This window comes from Sarcophilus harrisii, chromosome 2, assembly GCF_902635505.1.
Source record: "Sarcophilus harrisii chromosome 2, mSarHar1.11, whole genome shotgun sequence".
Classification (NCBI taxonomy): Eukaryota; Metazoa; Chordata; class Mammalia; order Dasyuromorphia; family Dasyuridae; genus Sarcophilus; species Sarcophilus harrisii.
Genome location: NC_045427.1, coordinates 551,123,357 through 551,141,621, shown reverse-complemented (window position 1 = coordinate 551,141,621; position 18,265 = coordinate 551,123,357). Strand labels below are relative to the sequence as shown.

Below are 18,265 nucleotides of genomic sequence, written 5' to 3'. Positions count from 1 at the left end.
AGAATGCTCTGCCACAAGTCAGACACAAATTGTCCCTATGAACATTCGGGGTGTAGGGCGTACTCAGAGAAGAACGAGTACCTCTGGGATGAGGGCTGCTGGGCTTTACAGAACTGCTTTTCACCTTTGGTGTCCACCTGACCCATCTAAATCTCACTGTGATTCCAAGAAGCTATAGCATGTGCAGCAGCTCCACCCTAGTAAACTGTTTGGACAGATGGGCTAAATCAAGTTAAGGGGTCTCAAACCCTAGGTGAATTACTCCAAGCATGTAGAGACTTCCCCTGGTTGAATGGGCAGATGAGAACAATTTGTTCAAAAAGGCCATGAAGGCAGGGAAAGCAGGTGTGCAGCGCTTAAAACTTGGTTAAACATTTCAAACAAAGACCTGTAAAAGAACTTATCTTATAAAGGCCAAGATCCTGACCTATATGCTGCCTCGGGACCCAGATGACACTTGAGGAAAAAGTGAGGCAGGTGACCTTGCACAGCCTTCCCTCACATAAATCCAACTCACTTGCATCTAATGGCATCACTTCCCTGATGTCATGATCCCCCTTGGAGAACAAAGGACACATACATCTATGAGAAGTAGGAGCTACTCCCTTGGGGACCCATCTGGCACTGGCCAGTTAGGCAATACAAACCTTTTCTTTTTTTTTTCCCCCTTCCCTTCCCTCTGTCCACAGTGGAAAATACGATGGATTTAAATGTTCAAATCATGACTCTGCTGTTTATAATCTAAATCACCATCCCTTGTTCAAGTCACCTAACTCCTGTGGGGTCTGTTTCCTCATCTGTAAAAGGTAGTTGCATTAACCCTCCACCTCTAAATCTCTAACTAAAGAACTTAAAATGTCATTCAGGCATGATCCATATTACAAAGAGCTATGTTTTAAAAGCTAATTAAAAGCCTTGAAACTTTATTTCCCCATTAAAATTACTTTATGGTTAAACTTTCACAGAAAAACCTTTTTAAATCTAAAATTACTCAACAGCCATGCTGAAAGATAACTGTATAAATATGTACACATATATTGGATTTAACATATTTTAACATATTTAACATGTATTGGACTACCTGCCATCTAAGGGAGGGGATGGGGGGAGAGGAAGGAAAAATTTGGAACAGAAAGTTTTGCAAGGGTCAGTGTTGAAAAATTACCCATGCATATGTTTTGAAAATAAAACGCTTTAATAAAAAAAATTTTAAAATGTTTAAGTCATGCTGAACAGACAAGTCATATCTTTCTGGACCTATTTGTTCATATGAACTAGATAGTTCTAACAAAATCCACAAAATCATTAAGAGTAACCTGAGTTCCAAATTCTAGGAATTGGGAACTACCATATATGGTAAAGTAGGAAGTAATTCCATCCCTATTCATGAGCAGATAGCCAAGCCTAGACAGGACCTTTAATATTGGGAAGATCTGTTTTTGGCACCTTTCTTTCTCCTAATGATTTCCAATACCCTCTTATGTTTTTGAATATCTCACTATAGCAATTCCTCCAATTACTTATTTCTTCTAATACTCTCTTATCTTCCAACTTTCACTCTTTCAGTGGCACTGATCTTAGATGAGGATCAATGGAAAATGAATCTGATTAGAATACAATAACATGTAAAAGGAAGAGATAAATAAGCATACTACAGGCACAGGGGACAGCCAGTATAAAGGTACTGAGGGAAGACAGAACAATTTGTGAAAGGAACTAATGGGCCAGTATGATTCAACCATGACATATAGTAGCATTTTATATCTGAAAGTTAATAAGAGGTAACGCTAGGAAAGTTTTGCATGCTAAAGGAATTTAAGTTTGATCAAAGAGTTAAGAGGAAGCAAATGGAATTGATCAGTTAAGTATATGATCAGATTCATGATTTAGGAAAGTCATGTGTGTAGCATTGTGGAGGATGAATTGGTAGGGAGACTCTAAGACAGGGGTTGGGGAACAATTAGCCTGAGGTTGTGAAATTATTTGGTCTGGCTCTGCCTAGGCAGCCCAAGATGATGATAACTGAAAGCTAATTACAAAAACTTTCCACTGCTTGAATTTTTAAATTGATAAAGTTAAAGATAAGCTTAGGTCACAAGTCAAAAAAGTGAAGCAGATTTATATAAATACAGATATAGATATATATTTTACATATATAGTAATTCTCCTTTTGGATGTTGATAAGAGAGATTTACCTCCACCTTGTGCAAACCCAGTTTAGAGCCATAGATTTACAAGGGAGAAAACAAGTACTTAAATTTATATACTTTACTGTTTTTAGCCAAAGGCACATTATACATCATTTTTGATATAGTGAAGTCTGAAAACATCAAGGGACTTTCTCCAGAAGAAACAAGAAAGTTTGACACATTCTCCCCCACAAAAAAATCCAACAAAATGTATTCTTACCTTGTCCACTGTTTAGTTTAGTTTAGTTTTTTTTTTTTTTAAAGAAAAATAAAGGAAAATCACACAAGTCAATATGCTCCAATCCATGCATCCTTTATTCCAATACAACCACTGTGTTGCATTAAGCAACAGTACACATAGTGGCAATCAACCCCAATCAAATTTTATAACATTCTGAGGCTTGCTTACAGTACATTTAAGGCCTTTAAATCTGGGGAAAAATACATATAACCAAAAAAAAAAAAAAATCCCAAACCCCAACATATGAGTAGTGTAACAATTTTAAATGTCTTGCATTTCTGTGCCATTCCAGTGTCAAAAACCAAATGACTTCTAAATTAAAAGTAGTTTAGTGAAACTTTTAATTACATAAATCCATCAAAACATAAATGTATAATTATTTTGTCTTGGAAACATTATAAAAATTTTAATAGCAAAATAACAGGGATAAAAACATATTAACAAAATGTATTCAATCATTTATAAACAAGAATTTTGCAGTTTGTTGTGGTAACTAGACTTAAATGAAAATTACCAATTAAGAATCTATGCACAATGTAAATTCAAATATGTACAATCCTTTTAAAAAGTCTACAAGGAATGCTTTACAGAAGGAAAGTCTGCTATGGCTCTTTGTCAGACCAATCAGACAACTTGAATATTAAAACTGCTAGTAATAAATTTACACTTTAAAAAAACATTTAGTTTCATTAATTTTTTCTTTAAGAATATTCCAGTTATATTTATATAGTTACAGTTGATAAAATCTGATGGTGATAACTCCCTTATGTATTTTTTATGTGTTAGGAAAAAAAGGAATCACTTGAATGGACTGCTTGGGGAAAAGATCAATACATTAACAAGAATTACTAAGAGAGAAAGTTTCATCCTGATAAGCTTTCCAGTTACAATACCACAGCTTAAAAATTCAAAAATTAAACACTACTCCCTTAGATCAAAGGCAAGAATCCATTAAGTAGAAGTTGCAATTAGACAAAAGCAGTATTCCAAATGCTGAAACCATTGGATTAAAAAAAAGTCTTGCATGAAAGAATCATAAATGATCAGACATAAGAGAAAACTGATCGTGGGATTATTTCTTATAGCACTAGAAAAGTGTCCCCATGTTCAGCTATCATTTCCACTTTCTCCAAGGTAATGAAGCTGAAAAGTTACAACTGTTTATCACATTATGTGCATTATAGACTGATTTTCATATACAAAAGACTGAAATTTCATCAGATATTTGATTAGAACACCCTCAAGACTGGGCATTTCTTCATAGTTATAAAGCCATTACAGCTATCCAGTTAAAGCGTGTGCAAAAACATAATTCTTCCATTCACAGTAAATGAGGTAAAATCAAGTATTCTTCTTCAGGAATTGGGGAGTTCGTGAGAGATGAACTGTTTTAGTCTTTCCAGATATTGTGCATAAAGCTCTATGTCATTATGCCCTGCTCCTTCTACCCAGAGTGGTTCTACTGCTCGTGGGCATCGCTCATACATTGCCAGACCATGAGAAAAATCTATTACCTCATCCTCTGTACCATGAATTACCAGAACAGGAGAGGTTACTTTAGATATCTTGTCAATGCTGTAAGAGAGAGGGAAAAAAATTAATCACACACATAAAGAGAATCTTTTATTTTCTTGTTAGCAGATTAACATATACACAAAAGAAATTTCCTTTCTTTTCTGAGTCTCTAAAGACTGTCAGAAAAATAAATTTGTAAAGTGACATCTTGGATTTATTAATACCTGTATTTATGCAATGTGACTTACAAACTATGAAGACTGGCTTTCATATAAACAAATAGTTTGTACATTCAAACAAATGTACCCCAACAATTATTTTGACAATGCTGCAACCTAAACCCATCAAAAAATAAAGACAATCTTAGACTTCCTTCTTTGGAATTGCCTTCAAAGTTTTTAAACCATAGGAGAAAATCATAACTGATTCCAATCAGGCTTCATTGCAGATCCCTGTATATATTAAATTCAATGTACCTATTTATCAGACCTGGCTCCCAAATGAATTTTGGCTGTTTCCAAAAGTAAAATCCAAGTTCAAAGGGTGAGAATTTGCCTTTGCTAAAACAATTCAAAAGAACATGCTGTAAGCATTAAAGATATTCCTAAAAGAGGTGTCCCCAAAATGATTTGAGCACTGGTTATGTTACTAAGTGTACAATTTCTCAATAGGACTAGTTTTAATTCTACTTCACAGAGGACTCCATTCTTTACAAAATTAGTCACACTTTGTATAAATCAAAAATAGAGAATGACTCCTCAACAGTTCCTTCTCTTGAATTATGCAGAGCTCTGGCCTCTCAAAAGCTACCAAAAAGGGTATTAATTGGAATTACATGTTTGGATACTACTTCCTCTGAAAGTATTAATGAGAAAGTGATTGGAGATGAGCCATATGCTTTAAAGACCTACAAAAAACAAACAAACAAACAAACAAACAAAAAAAAAACCTATTATATCCCCTAGTAACTACCCACAAAATTTGTCACTTTTTTATATGGTACTCTGAGAAATCATAAGAGGTCATAGTTCACTAAACTCTATCAGCCAGATTACCATATAAAAACTTGATTTGTCATAGATTCTTACCTACAATTTGGAAATAGACTTGCAAAATTTTCTGCTATTTCTAAGATTATCCTTTCTCTTCTAGAATTAATTTTATAGAAATTTTAAGTATTGGAGATAATTCTACTCATTTCAGAAAGTACTGAGTTTATTTCATATATTCATGATTTGTTAGTCATGTGGGATAATAAATTATATTGGTCCTATACGACACATAATTGATATGAAATTGCTACATGATTCTAAACCCAAGAAAAATATGAAAATTTAAAAAGGATAACTAAAAATAAGTTTTTTCATAAAAATAAATTTTAAATTATTTTTCCAAATGAAGCTGAATATTCAGACACATGTATGCATGTGTGTACATGTGTGTGTGAGCATAGAATAAACTGACATAATTAAAAACTTGAAACTAAACATAGGTTAGCAAGGAACGCTAAGCAAAATGTCAAAAGTGGAAAAATAGAAAATTTAAATCTAATTTTAAATGGTTTGAAATTTTCCAACTTTGAAAATTTATGGAAAATGGAAAAAATTAAATTTAATTTTAAATGGTTTCAAGTTTTCCAGCTTTGAAAATTTATGTTATTACTTATAAGGAATTTGCTTATTTTTATGTAATATTTCTGAAAGAAACAAAAAGCTTTTGGTATGTGTATGGGAAAAACTTTTGAAAAGTTAATTGTTTAAATTTAAATAAGGCAATTATGAATCATTACGAAAATAAAATATTTTATTCATTATAGTGGCATTTTAAAGTTAAAATTTTAAAGACAGAAAAAACTGGTTATTTCAAACTTAGATAGCTAATGACATTTTTTCATAAAGACATATGAACATTTTTTTAATATCATATAACATTTTTTAAAATCAGCTTCTAATTATCAACTTGAAAGCATGTAAGACAATGGATAAAATGAACATTAGCCTTATGAGCTTTCCCAGACACACTGTCCTAGGGTTAGAAATCTACTGACAAAGTTCTCATTAAATTTTCATTTAATCCCAGTATAAACTATATATATATATATATATATATATATACATAATTGAAACTATACACAATTGAAATTCATCAAAGCTGAATCCAGAAGTATTGCTATTATATAATTAAAGTACCTTGAGGTCTATATATTCATGTAGCTAAATAAATGATGTTCCAATGTTCTAATAACTCATCTCATAATGATAGTAATCAACAAATCAGTTTTAAGAAAAAAACATGGTACCTTGATATACGCAGCTCAATTATTACATAATCTTGGAATAACAGCACTTTAATTTTGAAAATTTCCAGGGAGAAAATGATATTTTAAAATATTAATATCAACCTCTTAATCTAGACCAAAAAGAATATAGTTCTGAACTACACGAAAACTACTCAACAACTCAAGAAGGCTGTTTGGCACCCTAAATTTTAAGATTAATTTATTTACTACTTTTTGCTCCCATTAGTTGATAATGAGAAGACAGTAAGGTATTTCCTTGGTACAAGTTACAGGTCTGTAGCAGCCCTGTGGTATTAACTCTGTTCTAAGAAAATGCATAAGTGAGATAATACAAGCTATGAGTGTCAGGCTCTCTGAAATTTAACCTGGCCTGGGGTCACCCAGATGTCTGGAATATCTCTAGATAACCAAGTTCTGATAAACCAAAATTCTGATAAAAAAAAATAGGAAAGAGGTTTGAATAAATATTAATTATGATAATAGCAAATTTTGATTACATAGTACATAGCTGTTTATTAAGCAACCAATCCTGCAAGGTAAGCGTTGGCAAGATTATTATGCCTATTTTACAGATTAGGAAACAGGCCCAAAAAGGTAAAATTTCTTGCTTCAGTTCAAACAGTGACAAAAAGGGAATTCAATGTTAGGTCATCTAACAGTCATTCCTATCTTCTGTTACCAATGTGTTCATTATTTCATTTAACATTTTGACTATTCATTGGCATAAGGATGATACATTTTCTTGTGTCTAAATTTCACTGCATATAAAACAAATTAGCATTTCATAACTATTTGTGTACATGAACTAGAGCAGGTGTGATGTGTAGTAGGTCAAATTTTAAATTTCTCTCATTGGTGAGTAATCATAAGTTAACACCTTGTTACACAATTTCTCTTCTTAAATTTTCGTGAGTATCTGTCTTTCCAACTAAAATATAAGATTCTTAAGACAGAAGTGGTATCCTCTAATTCACTGTATCCTGTACAGCACCTCATACACATCATGTGCCAAATATTTGTTGGTTATTATTATTAGTATCTGATTTATGAATTCACACCTACCTTGGAAAAGCATCAAAGCAGTATGTTTTCCTGGTGTCAGGAAAAGCCACACGTAGACCAGACATCAAAGGGGAATGGAGGATTACAGCTGCACATTCATATCGAGATGCCAAGTCTACTGTAGGGACAGTTCCAATACTTTGACCATAAAGGATAATATTCTCTGGACTTACACCATACCTGAAATTTTTTTAAAGTGTAAGTTAATAATAAGAAGAACCAAATACCTTACCCCCCTCCACCAAATTCACAGACATAACCACTTATGCGCACAAACTACATCAAATTAATAAGGATCAATTCATAAGACTACATTTACCTATTCCCTGGCCATTCACTGGACCAAATTCCCCACACAGACACATTTTTCAATTCTGAAAATTTATTAGCTTTGCCTCTGTTCCAGAAAAGGAAGAGTCAATTTACTAACCTTACTCCATCATTCCTATACCTTTCTAGATTAGTGTCCCTCTCTAGCCCCTGTTGTGGTCTGTCTTTTGACCTTTTCATTTTTATCTCCAGCAATTAGCACAGTGCTTAATAATAAGTGCTTAAATTATTTTAAAATTCATTTTAATCAACAACTGAAGTTTATTATATAAAGAAACATAACCCCCCCCCCCCCAAATCCAACCCACAGTTTTGGTTCTATTTCAACTAAAATAGTCAAATTTAACACAAAAATCAGAGACAAAATGTCTTTAAGACCCTCTGGGGAAAAAAAGCATTATTTTTCTATTCATCTCTATAGTATCACACATCTCTAATGCAAAATAATATAAACACAACAGCAAGTCTATTATATTGCTTTCCAAGGAGAACTTTTAATAAAATATAAATGCAACATTTATTTATTAAATATAAAGTAAAGTAGATGCTTTTTGAAAAAAGAAGTCACAAATCCAGATCCTTCAGCCCTATGCACACGCTTGTCTTTTGACAAGCTTTTTGAGGAACTTTTGAGGAAAGAGATCATGCCATTTCCCTACTTTTGTATCCTGAAGACAACCTAATGTAGTGCTAAGTACACAGTAAGTATTTAACCAATAATTACAATGATTTGCTAGCCCAGTCTGAAGCAAGAAATACTCATTTCTATCCCAGAACCATTACAGGGCAACAGTACATTCGCTTATGCTTTGGGGTGAAAATATTTTTTATATAGGAAACAATATTATATTATATCCTGGAGGCAGTATAGTTTGTTGGCCATACTATGCTGTGAAATCATGGAAGCCAAAATTTCCTAATGCTCTCTCCAGGTATGGAGAAACTATAATAATTATTTAGCATTTGCAAAGCAATGTTCACTTTTCAACTGAATCACTCAATATCATCACCCTTCAGTGAATTTTCTTCTTCTAGTTCTTTAGAATCACTGAATGTCACAGTTAGAAATGAGATCTTTTCTTCCTCTTGTTCTTTAGAATCACTGAATGTCACAGTTAGAAATGAGATCAAAAATCATGCAATCCTCATTTTACAAATGAGTACTGAGATCCAAAAAGATAAATTAATTCTCCAAAGTCACATATCTGATGGTGGCAGAATTGAGATAATAATCCAATTCTCACTATCTTTAGTATTCTTTCTACTGATTGTACATAGCAATAAATTCACAAATTGAAAAAAAGTAAGACTATGCAGAGCCATCTCTATGTTGCAAGAAAAGACTTTTTCTCCCACTTTCTTCCTCTATCTCCTTTTCTTCATAATATTTCCAGACTCCAGATTGTGTTAGTTGTTTGTTTTTTAATAAGTTAGTCTGGGAACGTAAACACAAATAATTAGCACTGTTTTAAGGGGAAATATATTTCATGATATTTTGTGGCTTGCTGAAACAAATGTTCATTCCTCTCCTTCACTTTCATCACTGTATAAGAAGGAACCACAACAGCTTTCCCTCTCTGAAATGGAAAAAAAACTAGCTTTCTATGCAGGCCACCTAATTGTTATGCACAATATTAAGACTCTATAAAACACATTATCTCAAATTAATCAATTAAGATTACTTCATTGAGAAAGAAATCAAATTATGTCTTCTAGATAAGTGATTTCAGTTGTGCTTTAACATAATGTGGATAGATATAAATGATATTTTAATGTTGAATGTACAATATTTAAACTTTCCTATCTAAACCAATGCTAATGAGGAAGTTTTGTATTATATTAGAAAACTACAAAAAATAATCTACTAAAATTCAATTTAAAATGTATTTCTTTGTCATGTATAATGTTTTCTGTTTGCAGATGGATAGTTTTAATTTAAATTTTTAAAATAAAATATCAAGTTAAGATAGAGAGAAGTCTGACCTCTATCTAAAGCAAAGGATTTTCTTTAGTATTATTCCTAAATTATTCCTACACCAGTAGTATAGTTTACATTATTCCACAAAATATCGTCTTTGTCAAGTCATGAGAATAACTCCAAGACAATGGAAATATTTCTTAGATATTACATAATTGTAAGTAACCTCATAAGTTAATTTTAAAAGCAAAATGAAAAAGGACAGATTTGAAAATAAGGCAATATTCATAACTGTTTCTCAAGACCCGATTCTGTTGCTTTGTTTTTACTTGTCATGAACTACTATTTCACATCAGTAATACAGGCAAAAAAAAAATAATGTCTATGAAGTTTGAATAGTTGGTCATGTTATATTTTTTTACTTTTTCTATAGAGGATGATAGATGTTTCATTCATGTGTCATACTTACTATCATTTTTTTAAAAAAGTGTCAATGATGCCACTTCCAAATATGAATTGCCACCTAACACTTCTATTTCAACCTTCTTTGTAACAAAAGATAAAAAGAAAAGATAAGAAAAACCTACTATCATGTCTAACAATATATCCCTCATTCTGCACCACTGGCTCTTATCCTTCAATGAAAGAAGGAACTGCATCTCCTTATCTCTTTTTTGGGATCTCATTGGCTCATAATTATACAACGTTGGGTTTCATTTTACTGTTCTCATAATTTACATGACTGAAATCACTATATATTGTTTTCCTAGTTCTGCTTAATTTAGCATCAATACCCTCTCTCCCCAACTTGCTCAAAATGGGCAAACACTGATTTTGGAAAGCCACAAAAAGGGAAGGGAGAGAAGTCTTTGGAGTTGAGGCAAAAAGATGGGGAATTACAGAGGTGGCTAGAGGAAAAAAAAAACTTGAGAATGAGGGAAAGGCAATCAGAAACCCAGAGGAGTCCCTACACTATGCAAAGAGATTGAGGGTGCTTCCTGTACAAAAATGAAAAGGGAAACCAAAATCAAGCTACTAGAAATTTGAGAAAGGATGAAAAGTTTGAAAATCAAGAGATAAAAGCTGGATATGAACCAATTCTCAATCAGATAAAATAGAAAGAGAGAAGGAAAAACTAATTTAAAAAATCTGAAGCCAGGACAATGAACATAAATGCTATAAAGGAAAATGAACCAAAAATTTCTGATGAAAATAAATCTCCATGGATTCTCCAGAGTGTGAAACAAAAATTTCTGAAGAGGAAAAACTATTTAAATCAGATCTCTCAATGTAGAATTAAAGAAGTCAAAAAGGTTAGGAAAAAAACTAGAAAATTCTATGCAGAGAAAAATAACATCTGGAAACCCCCCCTCCCCTAAATAATCAAAAGTAGAAGGAAATTTGACAGGAGATGCAAAAGGCAGCAACTTTAAAAGAACAAATAAATTCTCTTCAAACTAAAGCAACTGATTACAAGATATGCAAAGATTACAGTGATCATAGGTGTTCCAGAACACGACAAATCCCCAAACTTGAATAGCTAAAAGGTGAAATCGATATAAGAAAATTGTCCAGAACTTTTGAACTGATACAAGTAGACACTGATTGAATCCACAGACTGACACTGCCACTTCCCCAGTGCTAAGCACTGGAAAGCAAAAAGAGGGTTCTTGTACTCAAGGAGCCTACATTCTAATGGGGGAAGGCAAGCACAAAAGGGGTGTGAAAAGCAAAGTGGATGGGAATAGAGGAGGAAAGCCTGCCTGAGGTCTATCTTCTCCCTCCCAAAAAAGGTAAGCTCCAGGAAGAGCTCACAATTAGGAGAAGGGGACCTGCCTTACAAAGGCTATTCAAGGCAAGAAGGCCTGCAAGGGTCCTCAAACTACCGCCCGCAGGCCAGATGCGGCAGCTGAGAACGATTATCCCCCTCACCCAGAGCTATGAAGTTTCTTTATTTTAAAGGCCCACAAAACAAAAGTTTTTGTTTTTACTATAGTCCGGCCCTCCAACAGTCTGAGGAACAGTGAACTGGCCCCCTATTTTAAAAAGTTTGAGGATGCCTGGATAGTTGGATTGTCCAAGGTCCTGGACCAAAGGAAAAAAAACTAGGATGAGAAAGTAGAATGGCAGTGATTTTTGAAGTCTGAAGCCAGTAGAGAACGGAGGTATGTCACATGGAACCTCCAAGAGAAATTCACTACTTATAGGGACATACAGAAAAGACAATTAGAGGATGATTCAAACTATAAAACACTGAAGAATAGAATGTGGGAAGGGAATCTAAGGAGCTCAAATTACAATCCAAAATAATGTATCCAGGTTCCTGAAATAAACGACTCCATTTTTTCCCACCATCCTCTGGAGTCCCACCTCCTCACTTCTCTACTAGGAAGGTATATTTTAATCACCCCAGTGTGGGGGCTCTAGAAAACAGGAATCAATATTTTAATCACCCCTACTTGGGGGCTCTAGAAAGCCAAACACCGTATTTAACGCCTAATGTAGGGCTCTAGGTGAGGTTCTATACAAGTCAGCTCGACTGACGTATTCAGCCAAGTTCAGTAGAGAAGTCCCTGTGATCTGGAAGGGTAAGTATAAAAATAGGCAAGCAGGAAGAATCAGAAAAGGCTAGTCTTGTCACTTTTGTTTTTCTAACCCAAATGAGGCAAATACTAAGAAATAAACCTCCCTACCCAGGGAAGTAAGAAGCAGGCTTAAAGTCAGAAGCAAGGTTTGTTGATAACTCAGAAGCAGATCACTGAGTTCTAAGATGCTCTGGAGCGCATGTCTCTGGCTTTGTAAGAAGAGTTTGGAGCCAGAGATGTAGAAATTAGTGAGAGAACAAGTAACTAAATACAATGGAGTAAAATTGGTTTTAAGGAATCCTACAAGTTTTAAAACAAGGAAAGATTTTAACTTGGGTGGTCAAACCAGAAAGTATGAGGAGAAAAACAAGCAGAGGATTGGTGCCTGAAGCCATGGAGAGTGCAGCACGTGGGACAGAAGTAAGGACTTCTTTTTTAGTATTTTACTGATTCATATTGCTTGTTACCATCTAAGAGATCTACAGGGCAAGTCCATTTGGGAGAAAAGAAAGTATCTTAAGTACTATTGCCTGTTGGGCAGAAAAGGAATTAAGTACCTTAAGTACCTTGCTGAGGAGCTTGCTTTTCACCTTCAAAGCTTATTTTCAATTCTGCCTACACCTGAGGATGGGCCCAGTCCATAAGGCATTCCCCATCTCCTGAACCTCCTTCCTCAACTCTGCCTTTCAGGGGCAGGAGGAGCGGGAGGGTCAGTGACACCATCAGCACCAGCAGAATTTGATGCTGCTCCTTTGGGGTGGAGTTTTGGGGATGGAGCAAGGAATTTTGCTCCTTTTTTAGTGTTTTTTTTTTTTTTTTTTTTGTTGTTGTTGTTGTTTTTTAATCTATGGGGAAGAGACATCTTAGAACAGTTAGGAAACAATTAAGTACTTCCGCTTTTTAGGCAGGGTTTCTGTAGAAGGCCTGCCAGCACTCTCTCCTGTTCCCATTCAATAGAAAATTAATACACCTGTGTGGGTGGAACAATGCTCCTTAATCAGTGAAAAAATTCAGTCCTACTGATACACACTCCTGAAATGCAATTTGGTGAAATTTATCCAGATTTTGACTTCAACAACAGAATCCTGGATCAAGATGCTCATCCAAAAATAAAAGAGAGATATTTAACATGTATTGGTCAACCTGCCGTCTAAGGGAATAGGTGGGGGGAAGAAGGGGAAAAGTTGGAACAAAAGGTTTTGCAATTGTCAATGCTGAAAAATTACCCATGCATATATCTTGTAAATAAAAAGTTATAATAAAAAATAATAAAGTAGCATTGCATTTCTAGCCCATGTGCACAATTGCACAGGAAAAAATACCTGAGAAGCAATAAATGAAAGCTATCATATTAAAAAATAATAATAATAAAATAAAAAATAAAAGAGAGGGGGAGCCACAGTTAACCCTAGAGAACTTCTAAATTTAACTTTATGTATTAATTTTTTTTTTTTGATTTTTGATGGAGATGCCCTGGCTCCAGCAGACAGGTTTTATAACCCATCGGAAGGGCAGTGTCCAGTGAGAGCAGCTCCACTATCTTTAGATAATCGCCAGGTGATATGGAGAGATCCAGAAAGTGGTGAACTGCTTGGGGGAGAGGGTTTGCTTGTATCTTTACAGATGGAGAAGGAATCAAGTACCAAGGACCCACATTCACCTTGTCCATCTGAGAAGGATGTAAGGAGGGAAGACCCTCGAGGCAAAGGAGAAGACCCAGGATTGGAAGGAATCTGGCAGTTAACCCTTTGTGTACTCATGAACATCAGAAATAATTCTCAATGAGACTGATGCAGGACTTCAAAACCTGCAGAAATCATTGGATTCCCTGACATATGAAGTGAGGGACAATAGATTGCTTTTAGACTATTTCTTGGCTGCTGAAGGAGATGTATGTGAGGTTGTGAATTGATAGTTATTATTTACACCTTCCTTCTGGGACTCATGGAAATCTTTATAGTATTTTGTTTATTCATATTGTTTGTTATGCTACTACTTGCTTGTTTGATATTATAACTTGCCTGTGTGATTCCTCCCATGGTAATGGATTTAACCACTGGTATATTCCTGCTTCAATTAAAACAAAAGAAAGGGCGAGGTGTAGAGAGGGTCACAGTCAGTGGGAAAACTCTGGTGAGGTTTAAGACCCTTCAGCCCAGAGGGAACCTGCTGACAATGTCTGGTCCAACTCCCCATCACCCTTAAGGGCTCTCGGCCTTCCTGAGAAGTCAGGGGGTGATGACAACCTATGTTGTGATTGAAGAAGAGTGACACAGGGTGGAAGGGTGATACCAGGTGGCAAATTATATACAAAAGCAAGTTGTTTATGTGGTCCTACCTGCGCAGTGTTGTTTTTCTTACATTATATAAAGGGGAAGGTCCCTGAAATAAATGGACTCAATTTTTCTCACCATCCTCAGGAGTCCTGCCTCCTCACTTCTCCACTAGGAAGATATATTTTAATCACCCCGGTGTGGGGGCTCTAGAAAGCAGGACACAACACATGAGAGATAAAAAAATAAGATAATTACAAATAAGGATCTGGCTGATGAGCTGGAGAACAAAATTTGGAATAGTTTAGTAAAAAAGGAAAGTAAATGCTTCCCAATCTGGTCATATAGTATATGACCAGATTTATTATAAATTACTCTCCTTCACACATGCTCTCTATCTTCTAGAACAAGTTACCTGCTTATTTCCCGATAGAGGAACATCTTATTTCCTATATCTGTTTGTTTGCAAAGGCTATTTTCCCACATGGAAATGTTCTACCTTTTTACTTCTGCTTCACAGAATCCTTCCTTCCTTTAAAAACTCAGAACAAGTGTCACCAAACTCCTACAGGAAATCTGTCCTGATCCCCACCAGCTGCTAATTCGCTCATTATAAAAACTACTTTGTATTTTATTTTTCTATGTACATATTGTTTCTGCTCCCTCTTCTCCCTCTTTCCCCTTACAGCAAGAGAATACAAGATCCATAAATATAAGAATCTGGCATATAATATGTGTTTAATAATAAATGCTTGTGGATGAATATAACAAAGAATGCAAGAAATAGAAGAAAGGTAGTAGCAATATTCTACACCAAAAAAGGAAGAACAGAAAAATAAATTAAAAGATATATTTTTAAAATAATATTTTAAATAATATATTTTTTAAAAATAAATTTAAGAAATTTAACATAGAGCAGGTAAAAAGGAGAGGAAGAAAATGCCTATAGGTATGAGTAGAGGGGATCAATTCTTACATCAAAGTACTTTAAGCAAACTAATCTGAAGGGCAAGGTTCTGATTTAAGAAAGGAAATGATTAAAAACCCATAGACAAGAAAGAACATACAAGCCTAATAATCATAAATGTAATTGTGAATAGATCAAACAATCCAATAAAACAAAAGTAGCAGAGTGGATAAAAACAACACCAAAAAAAACCCCAGTAATTTGCTGCTTTCAAGAAATATGACACTAAAAAACTTTGAGAGCCTTAACATCCCTAGGCTTCTGATTCCTCATTTGTAAGAAAAGGGTTTGAACTCTTATTTGTTCTAGTTCTAAATCTAGGGTGTAAAGAAACTTACAAAATGAAAATTAAAGGCTGGAATGAAATTTATTGTACACGAGGTGATTTCAAAAAATAAGGCTTGCAACTGCTTTATTAGTCAAACAAAAATTAAAATCCACAATAAGACACACAAAGAAATTCCATTACGCTCAAAGGATCCACAGTTATATGCAATATCACTATTAAATGCACTGCAATAAATTTTTACACGTAATTAAGGAACTGAATTTTAAAAGCCCACTGTAGGTAATTTTAGTGTTCCTTTCTAAAAAGTGGATAAATCTAAAGAAAGTTTTTTTTAAAAAGTTAGATGTGAAAGATTTATGGCATTTTCTACTCAAAAAAATTAAAGAATATACATATTTTTCATTACATTATCTATATCCCTGCCCCCCCCCCAAAAAAAACAGCTCATGTCACAGGATACAATTGCAAAGGAAAAAAGGAATAGCAATGTTTAAAAAAAGATGAAATACTAAATACACTTTTTACATGATTAAGAGAAATCGTTTTTGGCAGATGGGAACAGAAGAAGCAAAAGATAAATATCTTAAACAAAGACAATGACAATCTGCATAACGAATGATCCAAGGCACAAATCAAAGAAACAAATTAGTAACTGAAAAATAAGATGAAAAATATGTTTTGGGGATGCTGCTAAAGTAGTCCTCAAAGGAAAAATACATCTCAAACCATAGATTAACAAAGTAAAAAGAAAACATCAATGATCTAAGTATGCAATACAAGAACTGAATCAAAAGGCAGAAATTACTAAGAAAATTAAAAGCTGGTTCTCTGAAAAGACTAATTAAATAATCAATAGACAATTAGTTACACTGATCAAAAGGAGGAAAATCAAATTAATAAAAATAAAAGATGAATAAAATGGTATTAGGACAGAATAAAAATAATTATAACTTCAGGACTTGCACACTAACAAAGCTGATTTTATAGGGGAAATGAGTTATTATTTATAAAATATAAAACTGGGGAGAATTCTGGGAAGATGGAGTAGATTGGTAAATTTTAAGCTCTCTAGATTCCCCACAAATAGAAAAAATCTGCTCCTCAGAGCAAACATAGACTGGTGAAAATTCAAGAGGACTTGGGGCAGAACAGGAGTTTTCCTGACACAATCCAAGATCTGAAGAAAGTACCCACACCCAGGATTAACCCTAGAAGGATTAACTCCTAGAAGTGAAGACATCTCCAGGCTGGCTCTGCACAAACAGCAAGTGGGGACCCTGGGGTTAACTGGTTTGGCTGAAGCATTTCACTTCCTGGACTGTTTATGGAATAGGAAGAGTCCAAGAAGACTGAGGGAACCTAGGCTGATTAGGAATGCTAGGCCCAGATGTGCTGCATGGGGCACAGCCCTGGGTCAGAAGGAACCAACACCCAGCCAGCACACAGACAGGGGGATCAAGAATGCTGTTGGCTACAGGCATTTACTGGAGGGTGGAACTCTTGGTTTAGGATTCCAGTCAGAGGGGAAAGCAGAGGTAAAGCCAGAGACACCATCCCCCACCCCAGGATTACAGATGCTTACACTAATACTTCTTATTTAAAAAAAATGAACTGGCAAAGAAGAAAGAACTTAATCACAGAAACTTACTATGGATATGGGAAGACCGGGGTTCATCTTCAGATGAGGACACTTCAATAAAAAAAGCTTCTACCCTAGCCAGTAATGTGAAATGGCCCCCTGCCCAAAGAGAATTTACAGAAGAATTTCAATTAAAAAAAAAAAAAAAAAAAAAACTTAAAAATCAAATAGACATTGAGGAAAAATTAAACTAAACTAAACTAAAATAAAATAAAAGCTGTCCAAGAAAAACAAGAAGATTATGAAAAATAAGTTAACCAACTAGAAAAGGAGATAAAAAATCTCAAAGATGAAAATAAACAAAGATGAAAATTTACTTTAAAAATTAGAACTGGACAAGGAGGAGCCAGTGAAGCTATGAGAGACCGAGAAATAACAAAACAGATTATAAAGAACAAAATAAAAAGAACAGAATATGAAATATAGGAAAATGATAGATCTGAAGAACAGATCAAGAAGAGAAAAATGTAAGAATAATTGTAATAGTACAGTCTGAAAGTTGTGACCAAAAAAAGAACTTTGACACAATCATGTAAGATATACTGCAAGAAAATTGTCCTGGAGTGCTAGAACATAAGAGGAAAGTAGAAATAGAAAAAAATCTACCCATCACCACCTCAGTGAGACCCTTTGTGAAAAATAACATAGGGATAAGATTGTCAAATTTTGAAATCCCTAAATCAAAGACAAAATTTTGCAACAAGGAAAAACAATTAAAATATATAAAATATAAACAATTAGAATTGTGCAGAACTTTATCAGCAGCCACAATAAAAGACTATATATCCTGGAATCATATCTATTGACAATCAAAAGAACTAGCCTTGTAGACAAAATTATTATATCCAGCAAAATTATGTATAGTATTTAATGAGGAAAAAAAAGGACAGTCAAGGAACTTGAAGATTTTTAGAAATTTCTATCAACCAAACCCAAACTTAAAAAACATTTAATATAC

The 18,265-nt window shown here is 34.2% G+C and overlaps 1 protein-coding gene across 1 annotated transcript in view; it reads right to left on the bottom strand.

The window, feature by feature from the left end:
- Positions 1-2,481: 2,481 nt before the first annotated feature.
- Positions 2,482-18,265, bottom strand: part of ABHD17C (abhydrolase domain containing 17C) — an 82,639-nt gene continuing 66,855 nt past the window's right edge. Inside the window, exons 2-3 of the mRNA XM_012542024.2 lie at positions 7,307-7,486; positions 2,482-4,005 (exon numbers count right to left, since the gene is read on the bottom strand). Of these exons, the coding sequence (XP_012397478.2) occupies positions 3,786-4,005; positions 7,307-7,486 (400 nt within the window). The 3' untranslated portion in view covers positions 2,482-3,785. The remainder of the gene's footprint in view (positions 4,006-7,306; positions 7,487-18,265) is intronic.